Raw genomic sequence first — 23,971 nt, 5'->3', positions numbered from 1 at the left:
TATCCCCCATCCCTAGCCCCATCCCAATCCCCATCCCCCATCCCTAACCCCATCCCCCATCCCTAACCCCATCCCTAACCCCATCCCCTATTCCTCACTGTCATTCACCCCAATCCTTAATTAGATGTGCCCATGGGTAATGACATAAGACTTGAGTACATGTAGAGATGTATTTAGAGTAGGCCTGTATCTCTGGTCATCGTAGGCCTGTATCTCTGGTCATCAGTAACTGATGAAAGGAAATGGAGTAATCTCCCCTGCCTTCTCCATCAAACACACAGATAAGGGAGTACGCCTGCCTTTCTTATGATGGAGGAGAAAGCTCTGTGCCTTATCATGGCCAACTGATCTTGACCAGTGGTCATCGGATACCTGCCTATCTTGTGCAGTGGTCATCTGATACCTGGTTAGAAGTCACCTGATCTTGACCATCGGTCAGTGCTGATGGACAGACATCTAATAGCCCCCTGTATCTACTATAATGACTGTATAGACATAATGTATGATGGTATTAAACAGCAGGCTTATGGATCGCATACACTGATCACAGTCTATAGAATTCTAAAATTATCACAAAAAATCAGATTTATCATTTTGGTCTCTTTACTTTCAGACTAGGGGGAGATAATCACGTATCACAGTCTGTAGAATTTTAAAATTATCACAAAAAATCAGATTTATAATTTTGGTCTCTTTACTTTCAAACTAGGGGGAGATAATCAATTGTAAGAATTGAGCTGATTGATACTTTGCAAAACCTTAAATGGCTAGTAGTTAGTCTAGCCTAAGGATCCTGGAACTGTCAAAATTTGTAATTTGTAGCTGAAATGAATACTTTTCCGATTTGCCATAATTTTGTCATGCTGTTTGCCTGAATTTCCTGACTCTCACTTAATTATGTACTGATGGGAAAGCTTATGGTTTGATGGTGGTAGGCTCGCCTCTGTCTGTAATAATTGTAAATGAAAATTAGTGTTATGATTTTGATTTTTTAGAGATCTGTCTGTTTTTAGACTAGAGGGATACAGCTGGGTAATTAACTAGCTGGTCTATATGGTAGATGGTGGGAGAGTCTGAGAAAAACTGTAGTATTTATTTATCTGTGTAAATTTATCTGTCTTCATAGGACGTCAGATATTGCCAGACTGTTTAGTCCCCAAACAGATTTAAACTCTTATTTTGATGTAGAACTTGAATTTAATTACATTCCGAGCTGGACTGAATTATTAATTCATTAAATGTTTCTGGGTCTTGTAACATTTGGCAGCCTCTTTGGTGATCTGAAGAAATTTGTTTTTCTTTTTAATGAAAAAAAAAAATAAAAAAAAATGAAATAAATAAATAAAATGTTTTGTTAAAGTTAAATGAAATTTAGCATTTTAAAAACTTGATAATTCTTTTTTTTTTTCATTTCAAACTTATGAAACCATCTTTGATTTTAATTATCCTAATGGATTGATTCATGAGCAAACAAGGTTTATCTACAAAATGTTTAGCTGTGAGATATAATGGAATTTGTGAGAATTACTGCATCACGCTTTACAACAGATTACTTAAAATTTTAGCTAATGTCTCCAAAAAACAAAAAAGTTGTTTTGGTAATAAATTCTACTGTAGAATACCGAAACAATAAAATCTTATCAGAATCTGATTTAAGAATATATTTTTTTGCTATAATGGACTGTTTTGGTAAAGATAGGTTAAGCTAACATTTCTCCAGTTGTTGAATTCATCAGTCAGTTCAGACATTGATTATGTGCTTTTAAAGATGTAATAAAATAAAAATTATGTGATTTTTATCAGCAATCTAACAAAGGTTAAAAATGCACTTTTAGGCTAATTTCATTTACATAATAGATCGTTAAATAAACTACCCTGATGCTGAGTGTAATTTCTCCTGGAGAAATGGGATGTTTATACTGATCATCCAGGGTGATTGTGTATTATACATCAAATATATATAAAGTTTTAAATAAAGCCATAGTATAAGTACAATTTGGTGTCAAGATAATTTGTTTATCTCTTGATAAGGGTTTTAAAGTAAATGCACCTATGTTGAGTATTTGTATTTAACAATGTTATATACCTATTGAAACAATTACTTATCATGTTTGAAACAAACGATTTCATTGGTTTATAGTTAAAGAATGTGTTTGAAACAAACATTTCTATTGGCAGCCTCTAATAAATGGCCAACAGTTCAACTACTGATTGGTTGGATTTTATTGGATAATTATTTAAACCTGCATGTTTGAAACAAATATTTATGTAGGCTTATAGTGTAGCTACTGTTTGAAACAGACATTTCTATTGGCTTAAAGCTTAGAACTGATTGAAGCATTTCTATTGTGTAACCACTTTGCCACCCGACAGTACTTTCTTGTGACCTCAAATATAATTTTATCACTCTTTTATTTTTTTTTTGCGAAATCACAAATATGTGAAATTTTGAGAGGGTGAAATCATCAGATTTATACTGAATATAGAACAGAATGTTTATAAAACATAGATTTGATAACTATACAATAAGATTGATATGCATAACCTTTGACCTTAGTGTTCCTTGTAAATCACTGACGACTGTAGTGTCCCTTTAAGATCACTGACGACCTTAGTGTCCCTTTAAAATGACTGGTGTTTTTTAAGTGTATGACCAGATGTAGAGATTCTGTATACCAACATATACCTACTGTAGACTGGTCCCATTCTCTAGAATATTTAAATTGATACCATTAATGAAAATTCAGCTTTATAATTTTTGTCTCTAAGATATGTCTGATTCCATGTTTATAAACTGCGACTCAGTACGAGTGGATAATCTAGTATTATAATTCAGCTGGACAGTACTTTAAAGAAAACTTAGCGATAGATAGTCAGTCCAGCTAGCTGTGTTGGTGGACTGAGAATTTTCAAATACTGTATGAAAACTGAGTGTCCTCTGCAGTCTATCCACACTGCTATATCCCTATAGTAACACATACTGTATGTTCCTATAGTAACACATACTGTATATATGTTCACTGTTTAAGTGGATTTTGCATGGTAACCCTGTATCCACACTGCTATGTCCCTATAGTAACACATACTGTATGCTAACTGTTTGCTTTGCTCTGTTCTAGGTAAGTGATCCCAGTGCTACAGATCCCCCTACACTACAACTGATACCAGTCAGCTACTGACTGGGAGAGTATAGAGAGAGAGCAGAGAGCAGTCGACCTCCATAGTCGACATAGTCGACAGGACCCGTGTCTCCACAATGTTGTGAAAAAAAAATTGAAGGAGAAATGTTGAAAAAGTGTTCTTTGATGGATATGTGTGACCTTGGGATTTTAATCTTCCTCAAATAATGGGATTTAATGGATGTTTACACTCTCAACTGGTGATTGGTGGGGTCCTGGGGCTGCTTGTGTTGGTACAGTGTGAAGGTAAGCCTGTAGTGTTATGTTAGGGTTAGGGCTGGTAATTCAGGTTAAAGTGTTATAAACTTGTACAACCTCAGACTGTTATCTTCTAGTGGAAGCTCTGTCACAATATTAAAATAGGGTTAATTTGAGGACAGTTTAACTGAGAATTTCAATGTTGGTGTCATTTATAGAATTGAGATGCTTTATGTTGGGGACAAGTTTTGTCCAGTATAATGTCAGGGCCTGATGTCGTCTAGCGTCTGGTGTTGTCTAGGGTCTGGTGTTGTCTAGGGTCTGATGTTGTCCAGTATAATGTGAGGGTCTGATGTCCTCTAGGGTCTGGTGTTGTCCAGTATAGTGTGAGGGTCTGGTGTTGTCCAGTATAATGTGAGGGTCTGGTGTTGTCCAGTATAATGTGAGGGTCTGGCGTTGTCCAGTATAATGTAAGGGTCTGATGTCATCTAGGGTCTGGTGTTGTCCAGTATAGTGTAAGGGTCTGATGTCGTCTAGGGTCTGGTGTTGTCCAGTATAGTGTAAGGGTCTGATGTCGTCTAGGGTCTGGTGTCATCCAGTATAATGTAAGGGTCTGGTGTTGTCTAGGGTCTGGTGTTGTCCAGTATAATGTAAGGGTCTGGTGTTGTCCAGTATAATGTAAGGGTCTGGTGTTGTCCGTCCAGTATAATGTGAGGGCCTGGTGTTGTCTAGGGTCTGGTGTTGTCCAGTATAATGTAAGGGTCTGGTGTTGTCCAGTATAATGTAAGGATCTGGTGTTGTCCAGTATAATATGAGGGTCTGGTGTTGTCCAGTATAATGTGAGGGCCTGGTGTTGTCCAGTATAATGTGAGGGCCTGGTGTTGTCCAGTATAGTGTAAGGGTCTGGTGTTGTCCAGTATAATATGAGGGTCTGGTGTTGTCCAGTATAATGTGAGGGCCTGGTGTTGTCCAGTATAGTGTAAGGGTCTGGTGTTGTCTATTATAATGTAAGGGTCTGGTGTTGTCCAGTATAATGTGAGGGTCTGGTGTTGTTCAGTATAATGTGAGGGTCTGGTATTGTCCAGTATAATGTGAGGGTCTGGTGTTGTCCAGTATAATGTGAGGGTCTGGTGTTGTCCAGTATAATATGAGGGTCTGGTATTGTCCAGTATAATGTGAGGGTCTGGTATTGTCCAGTATAATGTGAGGGCCTGGTGTTGTCCAGTATATTGTGAGGGCCTGGTGTTGTCCAGTATAATGTGAGGGCCTGGTGTTGTCCAGTATAATGTGAGGGTCTGGTGTTGTCTATTATAATGTGAGGGTCTGGTGTTGTCTAGGGCCTGGTGTTGTCCAGTATAATGTGAGGGTCTGGTGTTGTCTATTATAATGTGAGGGTCTGGTGTTGTCTAGGGTCTGGTGTTGTCCAGTATAATGTGAGGGTCTGGTGTTGTCCAGTATAATGTGAGGGTCTGGTGTTGTCTAGGGTCTGGTGTTGTCCAGTATAATGTGAGGGTCTGGTGTTGTCCAGTATAATGTGAGGGCCTGGTGTTGTCCAGTATAATGTGAGGGTCTGGTGTTGTCTATTATAATGTGAGGGTCTGGTGTTGTCTAGGGTCTGGTGTTGTCCAGTATAATGTGAGGGTCTGGTGTTGTCCAGTATAATGTGAGGGCCTGGTGTTGTCTAGGGTCTGGTGTTGTCCAGTATAATGTGAGGGTCTGGTGTTGTCCAGTATAGTGTGAGGGTCTGGTGTTGTCCAGTATAATGTGAGGGTCTGGTATTGTCTATTATAATGTGAGGGTCTGGTGTTGTCTAGGGTCTGGTGTTGTCCAGTATAGTGTGAGGGTCTGGTGTTGTCCAGTATAATGTGAGGGCCTGGTGTTGTCTAGGGTCTGGTGTTGTCCAGTATAATGTGAGGGCCTGGTGTTGTATAGGGTCTGGTGTTGTCCAGTATAATGTGAGGGTCTGGTGTTGTCCAGTATAATGTGAGGGTCTGGTGTTGTCTAGGGTCTGGTGTTGTCCAGTATAATGTGAGGGTCTGGTGTTGTCCAGTACAATGTGAGGGCCTGGTGTTGTCTAGGGTCTGGTGTTGTCCAGTATAATGTGAGGGTCTGGTGTTGTCCAGTATAATGTGAGGGCCTGGTGTTGTCTAGGGTCTGGTGTTGTCTAGGGTCTGGTGTTGTCTAGGGTCTGGTGTTGTCTAAGGTCTGGTGTTGTCCAGTATAATGTGAGGGCCTGGTGTTGTCCAGTATAATGTGAGGGCCTGGTGTTGTCCAGTATAATATGAGGGTCTGGTGTTGTCCAGTATAATATGAGGGTCTGGTGTTGTCCAGTATAATGTGAGGGTCTGGTGTTGTCCAGTATAATGTGAGGGCCTGGTGTTGTCTAGGGTCTGGTGTTGTCCAGTATAATGTGAGGGCCTGGTGTTGTCCAGTATAATGTGAGGGCCTGGTGTTGTCCAGTATAATGTGAGGGCCTGGTGTTGTCTAGGGTCTGGTGTTGTCTAGTATAGTGTAAGGGTCTGGTGTTGTCCAGTATAATATGAGGGTCTGGTGTTGTCCAGTATAATGTGAGGGTCTGGTGTTGTCCAGTATAATGTGAGGGCCCGGTGCTGTCCAGTATAATGTGAGGGCTTGGTGTTGTCCAGTATAAATGTGGCTGAAAAAAATTACTGAACATGCCATTGTTATTAGAAAAGACCAGCTGTCAAGAATATGAAATATCAGAGTAAGGTTTGCACAAGGTGTCAAGTAATTCGGCCATGATTGTTCAGAAATTCGGTCATATATTATTAAGAATTAAAATTTGGGGAAGGGTCTTACATAACAATTTAGCATAAAATATCATACAAAGACATGTTTTTATTAGTCCCCTGCCATTTGAAAAATGGGGGGGGGGGGACTATAGGTTTACTGTCCGTCTGTCGTCCGTCTGTCCATCCGTCTGTCCGTTTGTCTGTCACGCAATAGTTGTCCGGACAACTCCTCCTAAAGTACTACTCTGATCTTAACGAAACTTGGTATACATGATCAGTATAACATGTAGTTGTGCATCCCACATTTGTTTTTTTCGAAAAACCATTTTTTCAAAAAAAAATGGGAAATGAATAGGTGCACTTCTAGCTCAGACAGGGGACTTTGTATTGCTGTTGCAATACTATCCATCCTTGTTTTATTGTGTCAATCTAGCTACTGCCTTTAATGTGACTTAATGGAGTAACACTGGAAAGCTTTAAATAATCCAAAGAATTTTTTCAAATCTGAAAATGCTGAATTCCTAAAGAAAATTTTAATTTAAGGGAAGTTGATGAAACTGAGGCAGCCAGGTCAGTATAATAGATCAGGAAGTTGATGTAATTGATCAGGAGGACCTCAAAGATCAGGATTCAATCAGGTTAAACTTGAATACTAGTGGTTCGCTGGTTACCTGATCTCACAGCATCAAGGCTATACTTGGGTCAGAGTTCTTTGGTCAGGACCGGTTAGGTAAAATTTGAATACTGGAGGTAAGCTAGTTACCTGATTTCACAGCATCAAGGCTGTATTAGGTCAGAGAGTCATTCGGTCCGGACGCAGCTAAATTAAACTTTAAAACTTGTGATTCGCTGGTTACCTGATCTCGTGGCATTATGTCAATATTAGGTTAGAGAGTCCTCAGGTCAGGAGCCAGTTAGGGTAAACTTGAATATTGGGGGTTTGCTTGTTACATGATCTGAAGGAATGAAGTCAATATTAGGTCAGAGAGTCCTTAGGTCAGGATGCAGTTAGGGTAAAATTTGAATACTGGCAGTAAGCTGGTTACCTGATCTCGCTGAAGTTAGTCAATATTAGGTCAGAGAGTGATTCGGTCCCGACACAGCTAAGTTAAACTTGAATACAGGCGGTTCGCGGGTTACCTGATCTGGTAGCATTAAGTCAATATAAGGTCAGAGAGTCATTTGGTCTGGACACAGCTAAGTTAAACTTGAATACAGGCGGTTGCAGGTTAACTGATCTGGTAGCAGTAAGTCAATATTAGGTCAGAGAGTCATTCGGTCTGGACGCAGTTACGTTAAACTTGAATACAGGGGGTTCACTAGATACCTGATCTCGTAGCATTAAGTCAATATTAGGTCAGAGAGTCATTTGGTCTGGACACAGCTAAGTTAAACTTGAATACAGGCGGTTCGTGGGTTACCTGATCTGGTAGCATTAAGGCAATGTTAGGTTAAACATCTCCAGGACACGGAATGATCAGCTACAGTGTTGGGATGTTTCAATGAATATCTGTTGACTGTATCAGCTACATTAACGATACATATCATCACATATCAATAACATTAGAAAAATTTGAATAATTGTATACATGAGATGAGCTTATAGGATGTAGACACACAACATATCAGTATCGGGGCACTGGAAGCTTTCCATGTTGAAACATCAGCGGCTGAGTTATATCTGAATGTCGTATCAATGAGGCCTTGAGTCCCTAACTCACAAAAACGATAATATAGAACAGTTTGTGTTGGTGGTGAACGCTGGCTGTGCAGGTTCTCCGACACCGTGGACGTAAATACACCATGTTTTTTAAATGCATTTCCTATCCATTTGCTGTTAATGGACGGATTGGAATAAAATGCTGTCAGCTTCAGTGTGAGGTAACACACTCCAGGTCGCAGTGATGAATGTATGGGGCAGGTTCTCTGTAGCATGGCCGACCTTGTAAGCACTGCGCTGTTTAAACCTTGCAAAGCTTGGGTTATTAGCTCAACATCTCTCTTGTCCAACTACAGCTATTGGTGACTTGGAGATGTGCAGAATTGGTTTAAGGCTTTGGGAGATGTGCAGAATTTTTTTAAGGCTTTGGGAGATGTGCAGAATTTTTTTAAGGGTTTGCTCAAGGATTTCTTTTTACGGCATAGCCGTATAATATTCTTTTGGCCCCGGAAATGACGCGACAGGTGGCGTTACTGGTCAAGATGAAGTATGTGATTGGTCAGTGTAGCGGAAAATGCAAAATGCAGATATGCAGTTAAAAACGAAACAAAGTTAAGATTGAATGCAAGCTGAATAAGTGGATATATCTTTTCAAATGACACATTAATAAAATAATATTCCTGATTCAAATGCAATCTTATTATCACCAAAAATGATTCAAACTGATATAACTTTGTTTTCCGTGCTGAAACGCATTAGTTCGTTAATCTATTTCACCAGCACTTTTACATTATAACCATCAGCATTAAAGCTTTGCTGTTGATCTTTTTTAAAGATATTTCTTGTCGAGACATGAAATTGAGGCAGACCTCACTTACTAATCTTACTGACATTATACAGGGGTGGGGGTTGATCTCGATAGCTAAACATCATAGCTAATGTGACCAATTACATATAGGAAATTTTGTGTCTCAGCTGTTCACTGTTTGATTTCTTACTTATTGTGTTGTTATGATCACAGTTATCAAAAACCAATATTTTCAAATTTTATGTGTGGTCTTATCCGGCTTCATAGCTCTATAACGACAGCTGTACAGTTAAATTTTCTGCTTCCCTCTTTAAACTAAAAATGATGTGTTTATACCTAAACTCACCCTCACTGAGACTGACACATTAGAAATCAACATAGTTATTTTATTTTTGATTTTTTACTTTTGATTAGTTTAGCCTCCATGGCTCTTGTCTTAGTGTAATTTATATATATCAGCCCCTTTTGACTATATTGGCCTTGCAGCTATGTTAATTGTGATGAATAGGTAAAGATTATTGATTATATTTGCCTTGTATATCAGCACCCCTCTGCCAATGTGTAGAGGTGAATAGCTCTGTTTACAGTATACATTACACACTAATCTCAGAACTCCTGATAAAACTCAGGTTTTTCATTTAGAAGAATTCACCCATTGATACTAATGATGCTGGGATCATGTCTGAATCTTCATCAGTTGGAATGTGCAGTGACCTTGAAACTGGGGCAAAGTCATTCATTTGGATTCTAAAGCAGCTAATGAGATACTCCTGTTCTGCAGTCTCTCTTCCTAGTTTGTTCGACCAGGACAAACTGTTTCCATCCTGTCTTGCTGGTCCATCAGTGGTACCTTTGCAAATCTGAAGTCGTTTTTCCATGTGAATTCAAATGACAGTATTTCTTGGGATATTTTATCATGTATACTTTGCTTGTTTACTTCTGTTTTTGAAATATGTTTAGTATGGACATGTGCAAGTCTAGAAAGTATTTCCTGGTGCTAGGCTGACAATGGTATAGAAGTGGGGGCCAGTTATCTATGTGTTGTGTGATAACTTGACTGGCATCTGGATGTAAGATGGCATGACAGGCTAGTGTTTAGACTGGACACAGCAATGTTGGGTAAACAGTCAGCTGTGATAACAATCACCACTGGGGACCCTATACAGAGGAGACCAATCACCACTGGGGACCCTGTATAGAGGAGACCATTCACCACTGGGGACCTATTACAGGGGAGACAACTCACCACTGGGGACCCTGTACAAGGGAGGCAACTCACCACTGGGGACCCTGTACAAGGGAGGCAACTCACCACTGGGGACCTTGTACAGAGGAGACCAATCACCACTGGGGACCCTGTATAGAGGAGACCATTCACCACTGGGGACCCTGTATAGAGGAGACCATTCACCACTGGGGACCCTCTACAGGGGAGATTATACATAACTGGGGAGACAACTAACCACTGGGGGGGTCTGTACAGGGGAGACAACTCACCTCTAGGGACCCTGTACAGGGGAGACAACCCACCACTGGAGACCATGTACAGAGGAGATGATTCATCATTTGGAGACCTAACACAAGGAACATCACTGGGGAACCTTAACGTTATACACTGGGACTCATGTACAAGGGAGATAACTCATCACTGTGGACCTTATTCAAGGGAGATAACTCATCACTCTCAACCTTATACAAGGGAGATAACTCATCACTGGGGATCTTTTACAAGGGAGATAACTCATCACTGGGGACCTTTTACAAGGGAGATCACTCATCACTGGGGACCTTATACAAGGGAGATAACTCATGATTGAGGCCTTATATACATGGGAGATAACCCATCACTGGAGGCCATCATGCAAAGTATATGATTGATATAATATATTTATCCATACCAAGGAAATTAATCTTGATTAAGTCTATTTTATATGCAAGATCCAAAAAATTGTATGGAAATGTCAATCATGGAGGATTGATTAAAAAGCCTACAGATTTGCCAGATATGTCTGCCAGACAACATCTACAAATACAAATATTGATGTTTTAATTTGGAATGACTTCTGCCGCATCAATCCAAATACTGCAAAAAACTATCATGTACACATTCGAAAAAAAGAAGGAGAAAAATTTCATTAAGAAATTGGCCGATAAAATGTAGGTCACTGTATAAACAATGAAAATGTAATGTTTGATGATTATGCAGATTTAGTGTTACGATCACTTGATCAAGCAGAAATTAAAAAAAAAGATGATAAACATAAAAAAGATGGTAATGGTAGATTATTAATTTGTTATGCATATTTAAGTGTGTAATCATTTAGTTATCTAGAAAAGAAAAAAATCATTTAAAGAATAAATAGTATTTATTTAGAAGGGCATATATATCTTTCATTGTCTAATGTTGAGGTATGTAAGGATAGTGTAAAGTGAGATTTGATGTTTGATAATTACATTCTAACTGAACAATAGCTTAAGAGAGTGTGAGTGTAATCAGATGATAAAATTGTTATGTATGATCCCAACTGATGATGTAATGCATAAAGAAAAAGAAAAACACGCCTTTTGTACTTTTGTCACATCTTGGAGATTCTTCAGACTCTTTGTTCATAGAAATGTACTGTGATGTCATAGGTTATGACATCACTTCCATAGTGACGGAATAAGCATTTTCTTCATCAATTTCACAACAAATAAATAAAAGTAAAGTCAAGGTTAAGACAAAGAGCATTATGAGTAGAATTTAAAAAAAAAATAATATAGAGGGTTTGTAACATTACCTTCGGTAATACCAAATATATTTCATGAGTGTGGCTAATATTTTGATATTTTTCACGAGTGCGTAGCACTGGTGAAAACTAACACTTTTATAGAATGAATAATTTTCAATATTTCACTGGTAAATATGTAATAAATATATATATTTTTGGAAAGGACCAGTATAGACTTAGCATGTTGTCTAATCTATTTATTTATGTATCTTTATAGATATAATTGTACATGCATGTATTACTTGATAATAAAATATTTTAAAAGTAAAAAAAAAAAAATATATATATCTATGTATATGTGTAAATGAGAGATATAAAAATGAGAACAAAGTCCTCCTTTAACAGTGCTTCAGTCTATTATAAGATTGATGTATGAAAGGATAAACAAAGAGAAATTCAGGGGATGATATATTTCCCATTTAACCTTTAATCTACTATCTGTTATTGAGGTAGATCCTAAATGTCTTACTGTGATTTAGTGATGGTGAAGTAGAGGAGCTCGGTATTGCAGCATTTTAGATGAACTTAAATATCAGGCTGTCAGAGGAAGGCGAGATGGGGAGAATTAACTACATATGTTGTCTAATGGTATACAGACATACACAACATTCTAGTCTCCTGGCCCTAAAACCTGTCACGGAATATTACAACCATTTTAATTCTCGGATGATCATTCCAAGAGGAAGCATCATGAGTTATAGTAAACACATGTTTGTTTTTGAGTGATTATATAGGTTTTCTGATCTAGGGTTTTAATCTTGGCCCGGAATGACTCAAATTGTCAATGGGCTGTCAAACTATTTATCTTGGCCCAAAATGACTCCAATATTGTCAATGGGCTGTGAAACAGAACAATTTCTTATTTATCTTGGCCCGAAATGACTCAAATTGTCCATGGGCTGTGAAACAGAGCAATTTTCTATTTATCTTGGCCCGAAATGACTCCAATATTATCAATGGGCTGTGAAACAGAACAATTTCTTATTTATCTTGGCCCGAAATGACTCAAATTGTCCATGGGTTGTAAAACAGAACAATTTCTTTTTTATCTTGGCCTGAAATGACTCAAAACCAGGAGCAAATAAAACAATGGAAAAATCAAACATAAAACCATGACAGCTATTGTCCTACGGAGATGTAGTCCACTATGATATATAGTATGGCCATCTTACTGAAATATCACACCTTGATACAATAGCAAAAAACAACACCCTCACCGGCAGTGGTTTGAATCAGTACATCAGTACAGGGGATACTTGTAAGTGAAAAAATAATTCATTCACATATTTTTTTCTTCAGACAGTTGATCATGAAACCAAAGTATGAATCAAATCTCCAATTTATTGTTCGGAGGTGAAAATTTTGAAATGCTTTGATTAAAAAATCAGATTTACTTTACTATATGCTTTTATATTAAATACAAAATACTTCTATAATTAACACAAAGTATTGTTAATGTGGAAATGTTTTGATTTAAAGTTCAGATTTACTTTATATGCTTTGAAATTAAATATATAATACTTCTCTAATTAACGAAAAAATATTGTTAATTTTGAAATGTTTTGATTAAAAGTTCAGATTTACTTTATATGCTTTGAAATTAAATACAGAATACTTCTATAATTAAAACAAAGTATTGTTCTTGCCCTAGTACCAGCATTTTGTGATTGTGAAAAGAACAACTAGATTTGTAATCCAGAGTTTTGGCTTTTCGAAACATAATGCAGTTATCTGCTGAAATAACTAGCTGGAAATCAAATGAAGAGGGAGATAGAAAAAAACAACATGGCTCCTGATCAGGGAGTTATGTCTAGGGATTGTAAACTCTTGAGCTGTGACAAGGAGCCATTGGTCGATGTTTGTACACAATATTACAGGAAAAAAGAATGTATGTGGTTTGTATTCTGTAAGCCAGCGAATCTTAAACATAAAACTGGAATGTTGTACAGAAAATATTGGCACCTTTCAATAATGAACAGTAGAGCTAAAAATGAATTAATGGCAAAATACAGTTGTTTTGTCCTTCAGTGATGTTAGGGACATCATACAGTTATTTTGTCCTTCTAGGACTTGTCAGTGATGTTAGGGACATCATACAGCTGTTTTGTCCTTCTAGGACTTTTCAGTGATGTTAGGGACATCATACAGCTGTTTGTCCTAGGACTTGTCAGTGATGTTACATCGTACAGCTGTTTTGTCCTTCTAGGACTTGTCAGCGATGTTACATCGTACAGCTGTTTTGTCCTTCTAGGACTTGTCAGTGATGTTAGGGACATCATACAGTTATTTTGTCCTTCTAGGACTTGTCAGTGATGTTAGGGACATCATACAGCTGTTTTGTCCTTCTAGGACTTTTCAGTGATGTTAGGGACATCATACAGCTGTTTGTCCTTCTAGGACTTGTCAGTGATGTTACATCGTACAGCTGTTTGTCCTAGGACTTGTCAGTGATGTTACATCGTACAGCTGTTTGTCCTAGGACTTGTCAGCGATGTTACATCGTACAGCTGTTTTGTCATTCTAGGACTTGTCAGCGATGTTAGGGACATCATACAGCTGTTTGTCCTAGGACTTGTCAACGTTGTTACATCGTACAGCTGTTTTTGTCCTTCTAGGACTTGTCAGTGATGTTAGGGACATCATACAGCTGTTTCGTCCTTCTAGGACTCATCAGTGATGTTAGGGACATCATACAGCTGTTTCGTCCCTCTAGGACTTGTCAGTGATGTTAGGGACATCATACAGCTGTTTGTCCTAGGACTTGTCAGCGATGTTAGGGACATCATACAGCTGTTTGTCCTAGGACTTGTCAGCGATGTTAGGGACATCATACAGCTGTTTGTCCTAGGACTTGTCAGCGATGTTAGGGACATCATACAGCTGTTTGTCCTAGGACTTGTCAGTGATGTTAGGGACATCATACAGCTGTTTGTCCTAGGACTTGTCAGTGATGTTAGGGACATCATACAGCTGTTTGTCCTAGGACTTGTCAGTGATGTTAGGGACATCATACAGTTGTTTTGACCTTCTAGGACTTGTCAGTGATGTTAGGGACATCATACAGTTGTTTGTCCTAGGACTTGTCAGCGATGTTACATCGTACAGCTGTTTGTCCTAGGACTTGTCAGCGATGTTAGGGACATCATACAGCTGTTTGTCCTAGGACTTGTCAGTGATGTTAGGGACATCATACAGTTGTTTTGACCTTCTAGGACTTGTCAGTGATGTTAGGGACATCATACAGTTGTTTGTCCTAGGACTTGTCAGCGATGTTACATCGTACAGCTGTTTTGTCATTCTAAGACTTGTCTGCGACTGTTATAGAGACAACATAACATCAGTGATTATGGTATAGAATACAAAACTTTGCGAAACTTGATACAATAAATACTTTCAGAGGAAGGCATGCACTTTTAAAGGGGAGGATATCGGAGCCTCATTTTCCTCTCCGGTAATTGTGTCAACGTCATTTTTGTAACGGTGGCTTTGGACTTTTACAAGATGACGTGACGTATTTAATGAAAAGATAGGCCCTGATAGGCTCAGTAATTATTTCGCATCCAGGACCTGAAGCTCTTGGTAATTATTTCATCAGGAGGTGATGCGCTACAGAATCATTTTGTGCAGTACTTAGACATAGTTGATAGTCCCCATAATTAATACAGTCGTAAGTCTTACCCTTAGAAATAGTTTTCATTTGAGCCATTTAGGCACCATGGGGTGAATGGGTTCCTAGGATATTAATGAAGAAGAGACGAAATATATTAAGATAGAAGAGTGATGATGATGGCTAGTGGGGTGGGGAGGCTGAAGATGGTATCAACAATAGTACATCTCTATATAAGGTTCTCTCCTGATCCACTTCATACCACGTAGAAGAGACGAGAATCTTACATCATTACAGCCATAGAAATTTAACCAGGATGAAAACTTGCACTACATAACCTCTGTCTTATGTAATAGGACGGAGAAATATAAAATACCCTGCTGGGGCTCGAACTAGAGACCTCTTGTTCTCAAGGCAGATATCCTACTACTAGGCTAAAGAAAAATTCCTAGTTGTTTTGAGCTAGTTAGGTGACCTTATACTCTCTACTGTTACACTTCTCCCTCCTTCACAAAGTCTTCGCCCCCAAAGACAACCACAACTCAGGTTCTTTAGGTCCAAGGAAGCCTTTCAATCTCCTATAGCCTTCATTTGGAGTGGTCAATGGCACCAAATCTGTAATAGAAGGGAGTAATAAAAAATACCCTGCTCGTGTCGGGGCTCGAACTTCGGACCTCTCACTCTCAAGGCAAACATTTTACCGCTAGGCTAAAGGATAATTCCCGCTAGTCGGAGCTAGTAAGGTGACATTATACTCTCAACTTTTACACTTAATTAGTATACACTTTGTCCTTTGACCTGAAACATGTATGACCTGTGTATGACCTTCATTAGTTTGTATCATATAGTAATATCATGGATCTAAATTTCTCAAATGGACTTTTTTCTCACCATCACTGTTTATGCCTTGATCATTGACCTTGAACATGTTCTGACCTTTTCTGGGTAGGTCATATAAATATACTTTTCCTTTTCATCAGCCTTTGAACTGTGTCCTCAGTTTATACATTAGGTTGTGCCTGATCATTAGTGGACATTATAAACAAACTCTCAAACTACACTCATGATATCTTAAATAAGGTTTGATCTGGCTGTGAGGTCACAAAGGTCATACCATGAGGAGGTCATGTAAGGCCGTGAGGTCATGTTGTGATTGACTTGGGATGTCATGACTGTCTTGCTATATAAACTGGACACAGTAAGGTTCAGATAAAAAGTTGTTCAGCGTGGAATATGCATGGGAAACAGGAAAGCGCTGGTAGTGTAGGCCCAATCCTGTACAGTTAAATGCTAATGAGGGCTTTGGTTTGTTTAACGTCCTATTAACAGCCAGGGTCATTTAAGGACGTGCCAGGTTTTGGAGGTGGAGGAAAGCCGGAGTACCCGGAGAAAAAACCACCGGCCTACGGTCAGTACCTGGCAACTGCCCCACGTAGGTTTCGAACTCGCAACCCAGAGGTGGAGGGCTAGTGTTTAAGTGTCGGGACACCTTAACCACTCGGCCACCGCGGCCCCCAAATGAGGGTTTTTTCATTGTCCTATAATAAGTATAAAAAAAGAAAACAATTTGAGTTACTGATTTCACCGTGTTTGCCTCCTGATGTTTGTTACAACATAAATATATTGTAATATTGAATCAGCATCACTGAATGTTATCAGTATTAGCAGTGTAGTATCAGTACGGTATCAACCAATATGTTGTTAAGTGAGGTAGTCACCAACTACTACAATGAGACCTGGCATCAAAATGACCATGACAGTTCATGGGGTGATGAACCAATCAAACAGACATACAGTATTATACTAGTATTCATTATATAATTACTATACAGTATTATACTAGTATTGTACCATTATATAATTACTATACAGTAATATACTAGTATTATATCTAATACTGTATACTAATATTGTACCATTAGATAATTACTATACAGTATTATACTAGTATTATATCTAATACTGTATACTAATATTGTACCATTATATAATTACTATACAGTATTATACTAGTATTATATCATTATATAATTACTATACAGTATTATACTAGTATTATAACATTATATAATTACTATACAGTATTATACTAGTATTGTAACATTATATAATTACTATACAGTAATATACTAGTATTGAAGCATTATATAATTACTATACAGTATTATACTAGTATTGTATCATTAGATAATTACTATACAGTATTATACTAGTATTGTATCATTATATAATTACTATACAGTATTATACTAGTATTGTATTACTATGGATACCACACATTACTACACTCCCTAGATCTGGTACCACAGCCTCCCGGAGTCAGCAGACCTGCCCATTGACTAGATCTGGTACCACAGCCTCCCGGAGTCAGCAGACCTGCCCATTGACTAGATCTGGTACCACAGCCTCCCGGAGTCAGCAGACCTGCCCATTGACTAGATCTGGTACCACAGCCTCCCGGAGTCAGCAGACCTGCCCATTGACTAGATCTGGTACCACAGCCTCCCGGAGTCAGCAGACCTGCCCATTGACTAGATCTGGTACCACAGCCTCCCGGAGTCAGCAGACCTGCCCATTGACTAGATCTGGTACCACAGCCTCCCGGAGTCAGCAGACCTGCCCATTGACTAGATCTGGTACCACAGCCTCCCGGAGTCAGCAGACCTGCCCATTGACTAGATCTGGTACCACAGCCTCCCGGAGTCAGCAGACCTGCCCATTGACTAGATCTGGTACCACAGCCTCCCGGAGTCAGCAGACCTGCCCATTGACTAGATCTGGTACCACAGCCTCCCGGAGTCAGCAGACCTGCCCATTGACTAGATCTGGTACCACAGCCTCCCGGAGTCAGCAGACCTGCCCATTGACTAGATCTGGTACCACAGCCTCCCAGAGTCAGCAGACCTGCCCATTGACTAGATCTGGTACCACAGCCTCCCAGAGTCAGCAGACCTGCCCATTGACTAGATCTGGTACCACAGCCTCCCAGAGTCAGCAGACCTGCCCATTGACTAGATCTGGTACCACAGCCTCCCAGAGTCAGCAGACCTGCCCATTGACTAGATCTGGTACCACAGCCTCCCAGAGTCAGCAGACCTGCCCATTGACTAGATCTGGTACCACAGCCTCCCGGAGTCAGCAGACCTGCCCATTGACTAGATCTGGTACCACAGCCTCCCGGAGTCAGCAGACCTGCCCATTGACTAGATCTGGTACCACAGCCTCCCGGAGTCAGCAGACCTGCCCATTGACTAGATCTGGTACCACAGCCTCCCGGAGTCAGCAGACCTGCCCATTGACTAGATATGATGATGTACTAGATAAATGAGGAGATAATCATTTATATTGAGGCCCTATCTGTAGCCTGTGTGAATAACTAACTATCATAATTTGATCTACAGCCCCTGAAATGGGCTGAACCCTTCATTAAATGGTGACCCTCTCTCCATGCGTTCCCCAATTAATACCTCCAGGATTGGCTGGCAGCAGACATCCAGTCTACTGTGATTCACATACTACTAAATCATAACGATAGCTCTGTTATCTCTGGAGGGGAAGTTCCTGACAAGGATACTCCCTGGACAGACAAAGATACTCCCTGGACCATCTATTCTATATTGTTTGTCATTCTATTAAAGTTTCTTATACTCTCTGGACCTTCAGTACCAGTTTTTGACAGATTGAGCTCCCTGGACCTTCAGTACCAGTTTTTGACAGATTGAGCTCCCTGGACCATCAGTACCAGTTTCTGACAGAGAGATCAACTCACTGGACCTTCAGTACCAGTTTCTGACAGAGAGAGCTCCCTGGACCTTCAGTACCAGTTTTTGACAGATTGAGCTCCCTGGACCATCAGTACCAGTTTCTGACAGAGAGATCAACTCCCTGGACCTTCAGTACCAGTTTTTGACAGAGAGAGCTCCCTGGACCTTTAGTACCAGTTTCTGACAGAGAGATCAACTCCCTGGACCTTTAGTACCAGTTTCTGACAGAGAGATCAACTCCCTGGACCTTTAGTACCAGTTTCTGACAGAGAGAGCTCCCTGGACCATTAGTACCAGTTTCTGACAGAGAGAGCTCCCTGGACCATCAGTACCAGTTTCTGACAGAGAGATCAACTCTCTGGACCATTAGTTCCAGTTTTTGACAGAGAGATCAACTCCCTGGACCATTAGTACCAGTTTCTGACAGAGAGAGCTCCCTGGACCATCAGTACCAGTTTCTGACAGAGAGATCAACCCCCTGGACCATCAGTACCAGTTTCTGACAGAGAGATCAACTCCCTGGACCATTAGTACCAGTTTCTGAAAGAGAGATCAACTCCCTGGACCTTTAGTACCAGTTTCTGACAGAGAGAACTCCCTGGACCATTAGTACCAGTTTCTGACAGAGATATCAACCCCCTGGACCTTCAGTACCAGTTTCTGACAGAGAGCTCCCTGGACCTTCAGTACCAGTTTCTGACAGAGAGATCAACTCCCTGGACCATCAGTACCAGTTTCTGACAGAGAGATCATGCATCAACTCCCTGGACCTTCAGTACCAGTTTTTGACAGAGAGAGCTCCCTGGACCTTTAGTACCAGTTTCTGACAGAGAGATCAACTCCCTGGACCTTCAGTACCAGTTTTTGATAGAGAGAGCTCCCTGGACCTTTAGTACCAGTTTCTGACAGAGAGATCAACTCCCTGGACCTTCAGTACCAGTTTTTGACAGAGAGAGCTCCCTGGACCTTTAGTACCAGTTTCTGACAGAGATCAACTCCCTGGACCTTCAGTACCAGTTTTTGACAGAGAGAGCTCCCTGGACCACCAGTACCAGTTTCTGACAGAGAGATCAACTCCCTGGACCATTAGTACCAGTTTCTGACAGAGAGATCAACTCCCTGGACCTTCAGTACCAGTTTCTGACAGAGAGATCAACGCCCTGGACCATTAGTACCAGTTTCTGACAGAGAGATCAACCCCCTGGACCTTCAGTACCAGTTTCTGACAGAGAGATCAACTCCCTGGACCTTCAGTACCAGTTTCTGACAGAGAGATCAACTCCCTGGACCTTCAGTACCAGTTTCTGACAGAGAGATCAACGCCCTGGACCATTAGTACCAGTTTCTGACAGAGAGATCAACCCCTGGACCTTCAGTACCAGTTTCTGACAGAGAGATCAACTCCCTGGACCTTCAGTACCAGTTTCTGACAGAGAGATCAACTCCCTGGACCTTCAGTACCAGTTTCTGACATATGTCTGTGCAGCCACTGATTCTATTATCTTACCACTCATATCTAGGAACGGCACATTGACGACGACTGTTCCTATAGTACCAGTCACATAGCTTTGTACAATGAATTTAGAATCAAGGATTGTCACATGTATCGCCACGGCGACTGTTTCTATAGTACCACTGAATTAAGGAACGCAACATTACCCTCCAGTTTCTGCAGCAATTGTTTGAACATCAGAACAATCTATTAAAGTAAAAGTAGATCTTTGAGGTTGAGAGTCGGTAATGTGTGTTCTGGAAGCATTGAGGGATGGTTTTAGGTACATCACTGTCTATGTGAGAAAGCGGGTAATAGATTTTTCATGGGGGACCAGCCATGGTAGGAGTTGGGGAAAGTGTGAGTAGCGAGGTGTGGTACTTCTGTTAGTTAATTACATAGAATGATTAAACCTAGCGGAGTAATCCAAGCTGAGGCAGTAGCGTGGAATACGCTGCACTGCTTCAACTTGTGTACCGTAAATTGATGGCAGTGTAAGAATACTTTAAACTGTTAAAGAATTTCTTGAAGGTAAAAGTGTATCGTTTTCAACCTTTTCTATAAATCACAGTTTTGCAAATGTTTGAATTGCACTGTTGAAAACAGTTCAGGAGAACTGTGTAGGACACAAAACATAACAGCACACACCAAACAAATGTTCATTCAATTTTGAATTTGTGATTCATTTTACTCTCAAATATTTATAAGTTAAAATGTGAGCATTTACTCTCAAATGTTTATGAATTAAAATGTGAGCAATCTATAAAAAAACAAGCAGATGATCAACTTTGATGTTAACAATTTGTTTTACTCAAAATTAATTCAATGAGACATAATGGCCCGGGATCCATGGACTAAGACCAGGTGTTCCAGCAGGGTGAGAGTCTTCTGCTTCTCTTATAACACCTGTAAATCTAGATCAGATACAGGTACTGTCATGTTAATGAGAACCATGGCGATGACAATAGAGGCACTGGGCATGTTAATGAACATTGAACAGGTGTAGCTCAGGTAAGGAAACAGGGAGACAATAGGGAATACAAAATAACTCAGGTAAGGAAACAGGGAGGCAATAGGGAATACAAAATAACCCAGGTAAGGTGACAGGGAGACAATAGGGAATACAAAATAACTCAGGTAAGGTAACAGAGAGACAATAGGGAATACAAAATAACTCGGGTAAGGTAACAGGGAGACAATAGGGAATACAAAATAACTCGGGTAAGGTAACAGGGAGACAATAGGGAATACAAAATAACTAAGGTAAGGTAACAGGGAGACAATAGGGAATACAAAATAACTCAGGTAGGGAAACAGGGAGACAATAGGGAATACAAAATAACTCGGGTAAGGTAACAGGGAGACAATAGGGAATACAAAATAACTCAGGTAGGGTAACATGGAGACAATAGGGAATACAAAATAACTCCGGTAAGGTAACAGGGAGACAATAGGGAATACAAAATAACTCTGGTAAGGTAACAGGGAGACAATAGGGAATACAAAATAACTCAGGTAAGGTAACAGGGAGACAATAGGGAATAAAAAAATACATTATTCTCATACTCAGCTCAATCTCTAAAAGTAGAAACTATCAAGATACCTCATGAAAACTAAATGCAGATATCACTTGAAACCCTTTCAAATTATTCATCTTAGTCTATGGACTGTGGTCTGTATCTTTTCTTGGAACCTGAAGACTTTGTATCTCCCTTATCCAAGTCGGCTGTTCAAGCTCCTGTAAAATTTATCAGAGGAGGCCATTGACGAGATAATTAAATGGCACTTTTACAAGACCAGGTTTGGAAGTGTGGGATTGTCTGGTGGAGGTGGAGTAGGTTTTCCTGACAAAATGTACTTTTATTTTATGGCTTTGGAAATTTCCCATGACAGATCAATACCTAAAGTATGTGAAGTACAGGGTTCCTGGAAACTTTGGACGCTTAAGTTGTTAAAGCTTGCTTAGGACAGTTTGTTACAAAATTCTGAGTTATCTCTCTAATTGTTCAAGTTTACTGGTAAAATTCCTTTAAATGTTTTGCTTCCAATTTCCTCCCTCAGTCAGAGCCCTTGTGCACTTCCAGTTACCTCCCTCAGTAAGAGCCCTTGCACACTTTCCAGTTACCTCCCTCAGTTTAATCAGAGCCTTTGCGCACTTCCAGTTACTTCCCTAAGTAGGACCCTTTGCACACTTTTATCTGGGTGAACAAGAGTAATTCATATAAGTTAGGCACCAAGAAGTTTTAGAAGAAAAGAAAATTGAACTCTACTTGCAGAGTGACCTGTTTTCCTATTGCTGTAGAATAAATCTTTAGATAAAAAGAAGTATTATGGATGTATAATACGTGACGATCAAAATGAATGACCCCAGTAATGTAATAGACCAAGCCTTATCTATACCTCATACCAGGGCCTTTCCTATCCTGAATTGTGTCTCACCAAGAGGTATCACCCCACCATCAACAATTTTATTGTACATTAGAGATTTGGATGTCCTTTACCGAAAATGAAATTGCAGTTAGAAAAATTAGCTTAAGTTGTTAAAGTAGAGTTCAGACCAATACATATAAAGTTTCTGCATTTGTAAAAAAATATCCACATCAGATATATTGGTGATTTTCAATGAAATGACATTGCAGTTAAAAAAAGAATTAACTGTAATTTTATAGCTAAAAAAGGGAAGAATTTTACAAATTAAAACAATAAAATAGATAAATTGACTTGTTTATCTCGAGTGTTATCACTTAGTGATAGAGAAGGATGAACAAACAGATACAACAGTTCAGGAAATATTTCTGTCGACAAGGATAAGATCTTGTTAAAATTCCACAAATTTTAATGCTTGCCTTGTGTCTCATAATGTCCATAAGGGAAAGACAGGGGAAATAACTCTAAGTTACACTCTCAAAGAAGATGAAACACCCAAGTAACCCTCCCTACACCCCAGTAACGTCCCTGCACCCCAGTAACCCTCCCTACACCCCAGTAACCGTCCCTACACCCCAGTAACCCTCCCTACACCCCAGTAACCGTCCCTACACCCCAGTAACCGTCCCTACACCCCAGTAACCGTCCCTACACCCCAGTAACCGTCCCTACACCCCAGTAACCCTCCCTACACCCCAGTAACCGTCCCTACACCCCAGTAACCCTCCCTACACCCCAGTAACCCTCCCTACACCCCAGTAACCGTCCCTACACCCCAGCAACCGTCCCTACACCCCAGTAACCGTCCCTACACCCCAGTAACCGTCCCTACACCCCAGTAACTGTCCCTACACCCCAGTAACTGTCCCTACACCCCAGTAACCGTCCCTACACCCCAGTAACCCTCCCTACACCCCAGTAACCGTCCCTACACCCCAGTCACCGTCCCTACACCCCAGTAACCCTCCCTACACCCCAGTAACCGTCCCTACACCCCAGTAACCGTCCCTACACCCCAGTAACTGTCCCTACACCCCACTAACCTCCCCTACACCCCAGTAACCCCCCTACATAGTAGTGGTACACCAGTAAAACTCTATACATAGACCTGTTTCTCTTGTCAATATTTTATATTGATTTATCTGCCTCCGTGCACTCTCCCATTTTATACAATATTAGATGTTCGTGTGATTTGTTTGGACGGGACAGGTTTCTCACAGCTATGTGGCTTGCATGTTACGCCTGATAGGTGTCAGTATGTCACGGATGTTGTAACGTCGTAAAAAATTCAAACAAAATGCACAAGTTAGAT

General features: G+C 40.1%; 1 protein-coding gene across 9 annotated transcripts in view; it reads left to right on the top strand.

Annotated features, from left to right (window-relative positions):
- The window catches only part of LOC117315533 (neogenin-like), a 269,288-nt gene that overhangs the window by 145,031 nt on the left and 100,286 nt on the right, over positions 1–23,971 (top strand). Inside the window, exon 1 of one of the 9 annotated variants that reach the window (XM_033869764.1) lies at positions 3,152–3,425. The exons of the other annotated variants lie outside the window; for them this stretch is intronic. Coding sequence (XP_033725655.1) covers positions 3,347–3,425 — 79 coding nt within the window. The 5' untranslated portion in view covers positions 3,152–3,346. Of the gene's footprint in view, positions 1–3,151; positions 3,426–23,971 lie in introns of those variants that run through there. 9 annotated transcript variants of the gene reach the window in all.

The sequence above is a fragment of the Pecten maximus genome, chromosome 17, assembly GCF_902652985.1.
Source record: "Pecten maximus chromosome 17, xPecMax1.1, whole genome shotgun sequence".
Lineage (NCBI taxonomy): Eukaryota > Metazoa > Mollusca > Bivalvia > Pectinida > Pectinidae > Pecten > Pecten maximus.
Note: the sequence above shows the minus strand (reverse complement) of the source record. Positions and strands in the feature narration are given on the sequence as shown.